The 13,198-nt window shown below is 41.2% G+C and overlaps 1 protein-coding gene across 1 annotated transcript; it reads right to left on the bottom strand.

Annotated features, from left to right (window-relative positions):
• Positions 1–917: 917 nt before the first annotated feature.
• Positions 918–12,854, bottom strand: si:dkey-178e17.3 (somatomedin-B and thrombospondin type-1 domain-containing protein). Its single transcript, XM_062418167.1, has 5 exons — positions 12,488–12,854; positions 4,762–4,947; positions 4,197–4,287; positions 1,819–1,977; positions 918–1,238 (listed from the first exon to the last, which is right to left on the bottom strand). The coding sequence occupies exons 1-5, from the start codon at positions 12,735–12,737 to the stop codon at positions 1,133–1,135; spliced, it is 792 nt and encodes a 263-aa protein (XP_062274151.1). The 5' UTR covers positions 12,738–12,854; the 3' UTR covers positions 918–1,132.
• Positions 12,855–13,198: the final 344 nt, after the last annotated feature.

The raw sequence follows: 13,198 nt of genomic DNA, 5'->3' as shown, positions 1-13,198 counted from the left end.
TTTGGTGTTTCTTCTAAAGGAAACACACGGAGAGAGGAGAAAGAAGTGCTGGTCAGAGGGCAGACATGTATCTTTCCAAGAAGCTCAGGGGAGTGCTGGGAGGAGGTTGTGTTAATTAATAAAATGGGAGTAACATGGCTGCCTGTGATGGTTATATTGGATGATACTTTGCTGATAAAACTCCCCTGTCAAGGTAACAGGATTTCTCAGCAGGGAGTGAGAGAAAACATAGTTATGAGGAAATTCCATTAAGTCTTGGACACAGAGGACACAGAGAACCACACTGAGATTCTCTTAAATGGCTCTTTTTCCTCTCCAACAATATTAGCTCTAAACAGATGGGATAGATTTTTTAGCTCTGAGTCACTGCAAACTACTAAAACAATCAGTGACTGACCATCAGAAGGGGCAGACATGATAGAGGGACCTTAATGCACAAAGACACAAATCTAAGCACCTGAGAATCAACTGATCATACCTGATGTTTGACTTGACTTGTTGGAAAAATGTTTTAGATGAGAAGAAATATGAATGAGGACAAAACTGTAAGACACAAATATTTTTGACTCAAGGATTCTAGCAATGGATATAATTTGGATGGACCAGTTTTTAGCATCTCCAACCCTCTGGTGATTTAGGACCCTTTGGATTGGGGCTTCAACTGGGTGCAGCAACTGCTGTTAGGTGTTAAACTGTTGGATACAAAAAAGTGTAGCTATATAGACACAAATGCATTACACATAACAATCAAAAGTAGAAAATGTATAAAGCAAAATAATATATTTATATATTTATACATTATGCATTATCAAATGCACTTGCATTGATGGAGGTAGATAGCAAAGATTCAGAGGTAAAAAGGCATATAGATGTTGCTGTGCTTTGGAGGAGAAAAAGTACATAACGTGGCTGTAAATTCTGAAGTTAAATGCAAAAATTTTTGTGTGCTTAGTAATAGTGTATACAGTACAGAGTATGAGGTGAAAGGAAAAAGTGGCAGGATGCTGCTGATCTCCTTGAGTTACCCATCCAGCAATCTGGATCGGAAGCGTCTGGCTTGGCTGGCAGTTAGCAGGAGTTGTTGAGGACGATCTCGTCCCTGCATACAGATATCTGGTGGTTGTGTGGCGGCTCACACAAAGAGCAGCGAGTACGGAGGACACCGGCAGCCTTCAGAAGAAGTCTCCCGCACCCAGGAACCATGACAGCCCGGGACTGAAGCTGCTGCCCAGAACGTTCTAGGAAATACAGGATATCAGACACGTAACAATTTCAGTGTTACAAACTTGCATTATCTATCCAAAGAATGATATCAGAGTATGTATATTATTTACAGCAACATAACATCTCAAATTAATTCACATAACCACCCCAGAAGAAAGCGGAGCTTAAAGGGACAGCTTGGTTTTTTGGGAACTTTACACATTTTTCTACCTACAATCAACTCAGGTAAAGACTGATGCAACTGTCAAACTAAGTATTTAGTTAAACCGTGTGTATGAATTTTCTTTCAAACTAATACACGGATGACTTATATCAAACATTTTGATCCACATTATGGTAAACTAATGGGTACAAAGCACAAACGTTCAGTAATGGGGATGCAGTGGAGAAGCAGCTAGTTGATCCAATAGACATTCATTACTTAAGCTTAACTAAAATCATTATCATCCTTTATGGAAAAAGTTAAAATAATTTCTAATTCCCCATCCTTGCCAAGCTTTTTTTCCAGCCAGTGCAGACTCAAAGCTTTACAGATCTCAGAAGTGTAATGAATGAAAATAACTAATGACTTTTTCTTTCATTTGTCTTGTTTACCTGGTGCTCTCCAGGCCGTCTCCTCCACAGCGGTCTGATTTTGACATGGCGTCACTCTGACACTCTGCACAGACCAGCCTCTCTCTCACCAGCTGAGCACTCCACAGTTTGAGTTTACACGCTGCACTGGCCTGTTTCACCCGCAGGTTCACACAGTAACTGCAAGCACAGAGAACAGAGAGAGAGAGAGAGAGAGAGAGAGAGAGAGAGAGAGAGAGAGAGAGAGAGAGAGAGAGAGAGAGAGAGAGAGAGAGAGAGAGAGAGAGGTGTCATAAAGAGTTGATGGCTGCTGCTAAAAATGTGTTCCATCAATCTGGCAAACATGGTAGTACACATGTTTGAACTTAACCTATAGGTAATCTTGTGAGAGCTTAACAAGGTGCTGCTCACACAACTCTGTAGCTGAGAACTCAACATCTCACTTCCTGTCCCTTGGATTTAGCTTTGGACCATTTTTATTCACTCATATGTCACTATAAACATCAGCAACAATCCCGGCAAATGGAAAATGGGCAAGATAGGTTTAAACACTTCAAAAAAAGGTTTCCTTTCAAGAGGAAGTTCAAAAGCCAACTGAGAATCCAGCCCAGCAGGCTGTGCTTGATCAAAAATGTAACCAGACAAAAGACGAATCAAACTTTCCAAGAATACATTTGCTTCATTTGAAGGAGATCCAGCAATGTCATGGTCACCTGCAGTATCCTAATATCAACATGTCTCAGTCTGTGCACTGGAAACAATAATAAAGTCTTGTTTTTCTGCTTATTATCTTCTCTGGCAGGCACTTTGAACTTCTGCACTATTTATTTTGTCTCTGATTCAGTCAGCTATGACAAAACATCTTCCCCAGTGGGGTTTTTCGTCTATGATTTCTTTTTTTCCTCAGAGTGATTCCTGAAGGCGTTCTCACTAACAAACTAACCAACTAACTAAATATCTTTTAAGACAGGCTCATGCAATATAATTATTTAAGTCTCATTTTGAGTGTTTGCTTACAATATGGTCTTTCATCTATGCAGTCCAGCTGCAGTAAGAATTAAGAAGGCTTTCCTACAAGGTGAACAAGCGAATAAAAGGATTTGTTTCAAAAGGCTTGAGCTTGTTCATGCTGAATTAAACCTAAATGATATCTGTTACTGTTTATACCACTTAAATGCTGTGCCAAAACAATATTGTACAATATAATATCCTATTTATTAGCTAAAGATATTAACAAAACTGTAACCAATTCTACTGCTTTGTGATAGCTGGTAATTCCATATCTTCATAAAATATTACTCATTCAGATCATTTCACAGAGATAACCAAAGATCCAAAGACAACTACTGATCATCATTTCATGTTATTTTAACTCCTTCCTGTGTCAATTACCATGACAACATGAGCGATCTATCACTGCACCAGATCTCTGTATGAAATCAATTTAAATCTGTGTCATCCGTGCATGGCTCACATTTATGAGTAATTGGCTTCCAATCCCCTGATGTTCTGCGTTTAAGTCAAAACAAAGGTATCCAATGTCAATTTTATTCAGTCTGAAAGGCTGTGGGCTGTCTGGAAACCTGCCATGATTTGATTCCCTTGATTCTAATTTTTCTTCGTTCTGAGAACATCTGCGATCAACTCACATCAAAGATGACATCTATGCTGGTCGGCTGCACCTTTTACATGGATTATGGGTTCCTTATCAGTAAAGGTCAGCTCATGATGCAAATATTTAAAGATGGCGTTCTCCTACACATCAAAGTAATCTCAAGGCTCTGCGTGCTATGGCAACCTTGGCCTTGGTGTGTATTCTCTAATCTCTTGGAGCACAACGTTGATCTTAAAGTGACCTTTGAGACTAAATAAAATTGAGAAAAAACTGATAACAGCACACACACTGAGGTGAAATCCAGTTGTATTTGAGAAAATGAAATGAAGCCTTGGAACTTGGAGATAGAACTAAATAACTTTATGCTTTATGCTTTATGCTTTATGCTTTATGCTTTATGCTTTATGAGTGAGTTAACTCGCATCTGAATGTTTTCTTATATAAAATGAGGTCTGGCAAGAAAACAGAGCATATTGTTGGTTATAAATATTAGTGCAAGTTATACACCTAATTGTACACTCAAATTTCTGAAACATTCACACAACATGCATAGATTGCATTTTTGACATGAAACTCCTCAGTTGCTAAAAAAAAAAAAAAAAACCTCAGTCTCCATGCAGGACATACAATCATTCAGCACTTTAAACCATTCAGCTGTAATTACCCCCCTCCCTGCATCCATTGCACATGAAAGCCAGTGCTACAGTGAAAACTAAGTGGGCTGACTATGTCAGCAGAGAGCAGTCCTGTGTGTTTGTTTGCACTCTGATAATAGAGGCCTTACCTGGCCTTCTCCTCCTTCATCAGCATGTGTGGTCGCCTCCAAGGGTCCTTGAAGTTCCTCTTGAAAGAATCAGGCAGGATCTTTGCCACCTCTGCAAGTCAAGATTGTGCAGGTAAAAATTTGGTCATAGAAAAAAGAAATGATCATGACAAATACATCTACTGAGGAGCATCTTCTCATATTGCAGAACAGTGGGAGTATAGATTTAATATGTTTTAGAGCAAATAATTCCTTTGTATGACTCAAAATTACCTGATGAATCAACTTAAAGTGATGTTAAGTGGTTTTCTCTTGGAAAAGTATTAATCAGTGTTGTGGTGTTTTATTACTGAGAAAGTGAGGCAACAGTTAAAAGCATAACTGAGATGTCTGAAATAGTGCAGCTGGAGATAAGACCTCAGAGCAGATGTGTGCACATGTGTTGATTACAGTCAAACATTTCACAAGAGTAACCCCAGAGAATACTGGAACACCAACTTAATATGTAACAGAGTTCTCTGAGCGGGGCTGCGTACATGCATAAACACACGCTTGTACGTGCACGAAGAAAAGGTGATGCTCTCACCTTTTGCAGTGCTGCATATTGCGTTGTTTCCAAAGCATCCTCGACGCTGTTTGAGGTCAGGACAGGGCGTGCCTCCATTTCTTGGAGGAACAGACACTTGGCGACTCCTTTCTGTGCTGCCAACCCCACATGGAGATGTGCATGATGACCAGGGACCCCATGATCCCACCACACAGTCAATGGCTGCTAGGGAAGCAGGGAGATACAGAGATCAGCTGAAAGTTTTAAACAACAAAACTTCAGGCTGAGGGATATATTTTAAAGCGTGAAAGCATAAAAAAAATAATATTATAGCGTTTTACAGCTCTCCTATAATGACAAGTGTTCTACTTTAGAAAAAATAGTTGATCTTTAGCCCAGAAATAGCTGTTAACTTTCCCTTAATCTGTGCTGTCATGTCGAACTGCATGACTGAAAGTGTGAGCTGCAACACACACCCAGATAAAGACTTACACAGTAGTGCACTACTGAGCATTTACTCTGGTAAGTGGGTGGCAAATGAGTGACTGGGTCATTACCATCTACTAATGTCAGACTGGCAAACCCCAGACTCAGGAAGTCGGCAACCTAGATCACATGTGTGGGGCAATTTAAATAAAAGGCTAATTTTGCTTCCTGTTCTCTCTGGTTTCCTTTCTCTCCGTACTCACGCACACCAGCAAACATGACACGCCACATACACACAGAGGCAGCAAGCAAACAGGCGTTCTATTTGGTAGGCTGATTTAGCCAATTACATCAGGCTAAGAGGAAGCTGTATTAGTTAGATGGCTGCTCTGATCAAAGCCAGGAGTCTCCAGCAGTAATCAAGACTTGTCTAACATAGAGATTTAATAGTGGCAGACATTTAACAGCCCTGCTTCAGGGAGGAAGTGAACACTTCATAAACACATGAACAGAGAAGGAGAGAGGCAGATAATAATCACAAAAAACTAATTATTGGAAGCAAAAATACACATTTATGCAAGCATACTTTTTCATGAAGCTTGATATTTGCAGTGTGGAGCTTGTGATTTTTTTCAGTGTAGACAATAAAAGTTAAGTACAAAAAGAGCAGGTGCACACAGCATGAAGCTCTTAGATGTTCTTGGTGAAATTATAGGGAGGGAGAGGATAAATATACCAAAACTGAATCTAATCCTCCCTTGCAATCTAATCTATCTCACTCTGTCTTTATAATACAGACTCACCCCGCAGTACAATGCTGCAAGTCAATACGTGTGTGTGTGTGTGTGTGTGTGTGTGTGTGTGTGTGTGTGTGTGTGTGTGTGTGTGTGTGTGTGTGTGTGTGTGTGTGTGTGTGTGTGTGTGTGTGTGTGTGTGTGAACAGGAGAAAGAGAGAGAGAGAGCTTTCAAGGTGCCGCCTGTTCTGTTCATTCCCATGGTCCTGTTGGGGTTTTGGAGGGGGGGTGGCTGTCTCAGTGACACAGCCGATCCACAAAGCCACTGTGGAATCTCTGCATTCCTGCACATTAGTGCTGCCCACCTGACACCCGCCTTTCCCAGATCACCACACACACACATATACACACACATCGAAAACAATTTTTGTCAGATAAACTCAGACTTCTTGGTCTTGTTCCATTTTCAGTCATCACTCTAAAACACACAGACACACATCCCCGTGTAGACTTGTAGAGTGACATGAACTGTTTTCTGGAGAAGTCTGAAGGGCGTAATCGAACCAGGCACCACAGCCCTGTCAACTTCCTACTCATGCCTCTTCCTCCTCTTATCCTTACTCTTGTCTCCTCGCCTTTCCTTCCCTCTTCAACATCCTCTGACGTTCACAGGCTCAGTTTTATTTTGCTGTTTTTCTTTCTCATAAAAAGCGAAAAACATGAGCTACAGGGGGAGTTGAGATCTTTACTGCAGAGGGTGTGTGATGAAACCGATAGGGTCGGCGGGTTCCCGCACCCGAGGGGAAACAGGACTGTTACCCCCCTGGAGAACACTGGCATACACACAAACAGGACTAAAGCAATGTCTGGAAGTCTCAGCTCAGCTCGGCCCCCTGGGTCACCAGAGGTCAGAAGGTAATTAGTAAACTGTGGTGGTCCCCCCACTCTGTTTCTGGTACCACCAGTGCGACAGTCCCACCACCCACATGATAACCCTGCTGACAGTCTGACACAGCCTGACCCGCAGAGCTTACAGACACTCTTGTCCCCTGTCCCCATTGTTGACGAGAAAGTCCCCTGTTGGAAAGCGTGCCACCACTTCTGACCCCTGACCCCCATACAGGAAACAAATGGCAGTCCATGTCAGCATGTTCAGCGTTTTGTCTTTTCAAACAGCTGATATTTTTACAATGATTTTTCAAGTAAGTTTCCCCTTAAAGGAAACTTGTGGAATTAACCAGAAGCAATGTTGTATCTGCAAACTTTAGGTACTTTCTAATGTTTTGTGACCTTTGAAACCGGAAATAAATAAATAAATACTGGCCACAGAACATGCAAAAGTTAAAGCATGGGAGCTCTACAGAGGAGAGGAGAGATTAACAATGTACTTGCTATGGTTAAAATCAGCTTCTGTTAAGAAATAATTGAGAGTATAATTGAGAATAATATGGACTTAATGGAGGGATTTTATGGTAGTATTGGCTAATTCTCCTGGCAGTTGGCAGAGCTTCAGACAAATGCCTTTAAATGAACCCAACCTCTGAATGTGTATCCAACATCAGCACTTTTATCTCCTAACTTGTCAGCCAATCTCCAGTCACACTTGCTACAGTGAGATAATAGCACTCTATCTGTCTTTTCAGATTGGCTTTCCTTTGCCTTTCCTTTTTCTTTCACTCTCCCTGAACTTTGCTTCCATTTTAGGGTCTCACAACAAAAGAGTTATCAGACCTGCCCTGCCAATTTGCTTTATCTTCTTCTCACTTTGTCCCGCACTCTCCCTTGTTCTTTCTCCCCATCTGTCCCTCTTTTTTTAAGTCCTTTTTTTCACTCTCCCACCCCCTCTCTTTGCCCCCCCAACCTCCTCCTCTCTGATGGGACCCAGATGTCCAGCTGCTCTGAAGGACCATTGCACCTCCACAGCCACCCTCCCTCCCATGTAGAGAGCTGGGCCTCGGCCACATCAGACAAGCCTTATAATGTTGAGCAACACAAGGGAGATCTATAAGCTTGTTAATAGGGTGAGGGACACGGGACTAAGCCTTAATAACAGGATAACACATAAATGTTTCCTGTAGACACCTTGAAAAGAGGAACCAAATAAACCAACTAATTAAAAGAATTCATTACAAACACAGCTGTGACAGATTTTCAGTTTAAATTGTGGGTGCTGAGAAGTGTTGTGTATTTACATTGGATGGCGGCCCAACACTTTGTTGTACAGAAATGATTATAGCTTAAGACATTATACAGAAACATGTTAGAAATAGCTCCACTCCTTAACAACAAGGAAAAAGGAAGCAATAGAGAATAAATAGAATAGAAAAACATCGGAGGAATGAAAGCATCTATAAAACAGGGTACTGTGGTGTTGAAGTTTACACCTTAATACTGCATCAGGTTCTGGATAAAAAACAACTTGAAGAATGAAAAAGGAAAATATATACAGCACTTTGTCTGATGAACAACTTTTTGGCTGAGAGGTTGCAAAAACACACAAATAGACTCCCTTTCAAAATGTCTTTAGGGAGTAATCCTTACCGGCTCTGTTCAACATGAATAAAACTGTGTTTTGAAATAAGTTGTTGATGTTGAATTATTAGATAAACAAAATTGTATTCACCTCCAATGTGAGGGAGTACAGACTGAAATGTCAAAGCAAGAACATGTCAAACCAGAATTAAACCCAAAACTAACTCCACAACTAGACACAACTAAGCAAGATAACACTTGTTCTTAATTTGGGTAACTACCCTTTACATTGAACATATAATACAATAATGGTGTTTTCTGGTTATGTGGAGGCCAGATGAAGGATGTCAGGAGAAACTTGACTGTTGGTACCAGAAGTTACAACAGCTGGTCTGTCTCAGCCTAAAAAACATCCACTATATACTTGCTGAGGTCAAAGAACATATGGGAAGTAAAACAGGGGGAAAAAAGGGAGTGAACGTAGGTGGACAGAAGCAAACATCACGGCATGACAACGTACAGCACCCTAGAGGAAAGGAAGAGAAGCAGAAGTGCCTGCTGGAGAGACAGATGAATGATGAGCAAACCTCGGGTGGCTCTGAAGCAACATGTCTTCCTGCTGAGGGGAGAACTACCAGACACCACAACAGGAGAGGAGAGGAGCTGCCCCCTCATCCTCTTGTGGACCAGCAATTAAAGGCTTACTCTAAAGCAGTGATGGAAATTATGTGATGTACCAAACGTACTCCCACAACAGGAGATGACTCCCTACTTGGATTTAGAACTCATTGGTAAATCCACTTTCTTTAAAAGGCCTCCACCTCAATTTTTTGCATTTCCCAGAATGTCTGTTCACAACCCTTAATGTCCTGTAATAATAGCACAACAAGGTGGAGAAAGTGAGACTTTATCCAGCCAAAAAAATACTCTTAAAGTAAACAATCTTATAGAGGCTGCTTTGGCACTGCATTGAATTCATATATACTTGTCTGTCACTGCAGAAGTATGCATCTTTTTCTCTCCCTCTTCTATGATACATTTCTCTGTATGTTTAAAAATAAGCTTTCTTTCTACAGACTGACTCCAAAAATAAAAAATCATCATTGCTTAGTCAGAAAAGCTTTCTACAGCCAAACTGGAAAGAAATTCATGAGACATTTAAACATCTTCTTGTGTCTCCATTTATTAGAAAGATAAAAACGCACTTTAAAACAGTCAGTCTTTCTAAGCTAGGCAAAACTGTCTGTGAGCTTAATTCAGCAGTTTTCCAGGTATTAGTCTGGAAAACATCCAATGATAATCAACCCCAGCAGCTGAAAATCAGACCAATCTTCAAATTATCTAGTTGTTATGGGTGGTTTAGATCTTGCGGATGACAAAAAGCTTTTCTTGAATTTTGAGTGGGTGCCAACATCTTGAAGAGAAACCAAAGAGCAGCCCAGTGAGTGGTACACTCTACCAGTCTGGTGCAGAAAGAAACCAAGATATTACCAGAAATGCACGGTAAATCACATTAAGTTATGCAACTGTGGAGTGGATTATATTCCTCTTTAAAGTTTCCACCACTGACTTGTTTTAAGTTGGCTTGTAGCTCTTAGCGGAGTAATACAATCTGACTTGTGCCATTAATCATCTGTTGCTAGTAGGTGTGCAGAAGGATCGTCCAAACTGTTTACACAACACACACATTCCTGCCAGATACTTCATTTGAACGACATCTCTGGAGAGAACGGTATCACACTCAGAAGAGCTTTAAGTGTTGGTGTCTAAGTGGTGCAAACAGTCTATGTGTCCCTCTTTGTCTCTCCTCTAATGTCCAACTCTGAACGCTTTGCTCAGCCACAGCTGGCACGGGTTAATTACAGACTGTGACAGACAGTACACAGACAGACTCCTTGATGCGTTACAGGATCAGGATCAGAATCAGATAAAGTCTAATGTGGATAGGAAAAACACTGGATGCTTTGATGGAAGTGAGACAAGCTGCAAGCTGCCTGCTGTGTTTACACTGTAAAGATGCTCAGGTTGCAAAGGGAGGAAGTCAATGTGTTTTTCTCAGTATCAATAAACCCTCATTAATCCATACAGGGGTTCAAAGGGCACAGCCAAGTTCATCTATCCTCATCAAGACTGCAAAACCATAAAAACACTAGACACAATATTCATCAGACATGTCTTAATTTACAGTTATTCTGTTTAGTAAATCTCAGGAAGAATGTTCAACCTGACACACCTGCTTCACACACCTGCTTCACACCGTCATGTGATCCCAAAGAGAGATCTGCTTTTTTCTGTTCTGCGTCACATCAGGATTGACCCATCAGAGCAACATATGAGGTCCACAGTGCTAAAATCCTCATCTGACACGTGAGTGAACCCATGCACATGGCAGCCGTTAGCTGACCTCTGACAGACCAGCTGCTGTTAAACACTACAGTGATGACTCAACCCTGGCTGAGGTCCTGTACTTTTTCTGTTCATTTTCAGCTTGGCAGACACATGGGATGGATCAAGTGTTACCTACAATCAACTCTGGCCAGTTGCTAGATGATAAATGTGGTCTCTACATGCATCTGACCAAAAACACAAATTATTTTAGAGTCTATAATATTTCGTCCCCGTCTAGCTGCCTGTAGCCACACCGCTACTCTTAAGCAACACTGCAATGTGTTTTTATTTACAATATCTTTTTCCAGGCAAAATCTTCCTTCTGATACCCTGATGAGAAGAGATCTTCAGTTCAAAAGTACAAACTGAAATTTTACAACTTCTGCACGGATTTGACAGCATTTAAAGGAACATACAGGAGTTTCTTGCATGTTGTATTGTATTTACTACACATTGCATATTATTTACATTACAGCTAAACATTTTCACACTTTAACACAGTCTAATGCCGGTTAAAATTGTACCAGAAATGTCTGCACTAGAAAAAGACAAAACACCACACTGACCAAAATAATAGCAGACATGATACTGCTCGAGATGGCTCATGCAAGATTTTTACTGTTTTAATTCAAATGAAAAGATTCCCAAGTTGTAAAAATGAAAACAAATAAAAAAGGTAGAAGGAAACTGGTTTATATGTGCAAAGACACAACTGGCATGGCCTTTTGAAGATGAGTGCAGTGAGCATATTAACATTTGGTTCACTTACCTTTGTTGTAAACAGTGAAGTAATAAAGCGTATTACTGCTTCCATCAGAGTACTTTTGTACACATTTTAAAGCAAGTGACAATCTGGATGAGCCAGCCTGTTGATATCACTGCACAGATACCACACTCAAACACAGGTTCACTGTATAAACTAAACGTGCCTAAATAGAGGGACCACTGCAGCGTTTAAGTGCTCTTTGAATGTATGACTGTCCCTGTAGGTGCTTGTTACTGTGCACTTAAGAAAAGGATCCCACTCTGAGTGCATCTGCATACAGATAATCGCTCCACATGAACTTAAGATGTTTCAACATAAGAGCTGCTTCAGTTACAGGTCGGAGTGTTTCCTGTCTGTCATTTCTCAGACACAGCTCTACTGTAATCCCAGCCATCTTTGGCAGTTTGTTCCCATGGTGACCAGTCCCTCATTTGTCCATATATAGCATCGGCCAGGATCATGAGGGGAGCTTTTAGACAGTTACCCAAACCCACATGTTAAGGATTTTGTGGACTATGATTTGATGAGCTTGATATCCCTGTATTATCTTATTGTTGCTGTGTCCACTGTCCGAACACTTCATGTCTAGCTTGTGCATTTTAAAGCTTTGATGTGAAGGCCAAGGGTCAAACCTACAAACTAAAACACACAAACACACACAACCTGCTGTTGGAAAATACACTATAGACTGGAGATACCCTGCCAGCAAGCCTCTACACATCACCTCTAGCTAGTAACTTAAAACAAACAGCCATAATGGGCACAATAGAGACAACTATGTGTAGTATGTCTCACTGTCTCTGTGTCACCTCAATGCCAGCCATCCCTGGCTCAAAGTGAAAAAGGATGAACAACAGGAGTCACTGGACAACAGGACTCAGCTGGAATAGGCAAAACAGCCTCAACAGGTCATGAAAAAAAATCAATTGAAGTTATTAGATGTCAAATTTCATTGACCAAGATGGAACAAGCAACTCACCAGATATTTGGCACACACGCTGATAATCCTCACAGCAGTCTCCAGTCTTCTGACAGTAAGTATCACAGTAGCACACTGTTTTTCTCTTGGTGTACTCAAAACATTCGTTATTTCGGCCGGTGCAGCAGTTTGGGTTCTCCCTCTCCCTGCAGCCCGCTTCAGCCTGTGGAACAATCACCCCGCAGAAAAACGCTAAATATCCAAAAACGACAAACCCAAGACCCGCTGAGCTCCATCCATGCGCTCCCATGACGGAAACTTTTCTGTGTCCACTTGTTTCACACGCACACACTCTCCGGTGCTTCACTCTGGCGCTTAAAACTGAATTATATTTATGTTTTTGTTTTGGTTTTTCTAAAGATACTGATGGTATTATCTATATAGAATCCCAGTGCAACATGGTCCTTCTGGTCTCGAAAATTAGATCTCTTCTGCTTTGACACCTACATAAAGCACTGATGCGTAAATGTGGAGCCTGAGTGCGCACCAGCTCTCCTCTATCTGCATGTCGGACACCGCCCCTTTGAGCTACTGTTGGTTATTAGGAAAGACGTACAGTACCAACCTCTCTCTCTCTCTCTCTCTCTCTCTCTCTCTCTCTCTCTCTCTCTCTCTCTCTCTCTCTCTCTCTCTCTCTCTCTCTCTCTCTCTCTCTCTCCCCCTCTCTCTCTCTCCCTCTCTCTCTCTATCTCTCTCTCTCTCGCTTGTTTG

The sequence above is a fragment of the Scomber scombrus genome, chromosome 4 (genome assembly GCF_963691925.1).
Source record: "Scomber scombrus chromosome 4, fScoSco1.1, whole genome shotgun sequence".
NCBI lineage: Eukaryota > Metazoa > Chordata > Actinopteri > Scombriformes > Scombridae > Scomber > Scomber scombrus.
Note: the sequence above shows the minus strand (reverse complement) of the source record. Positions and strands in the feature narration are given on the sequence as shown.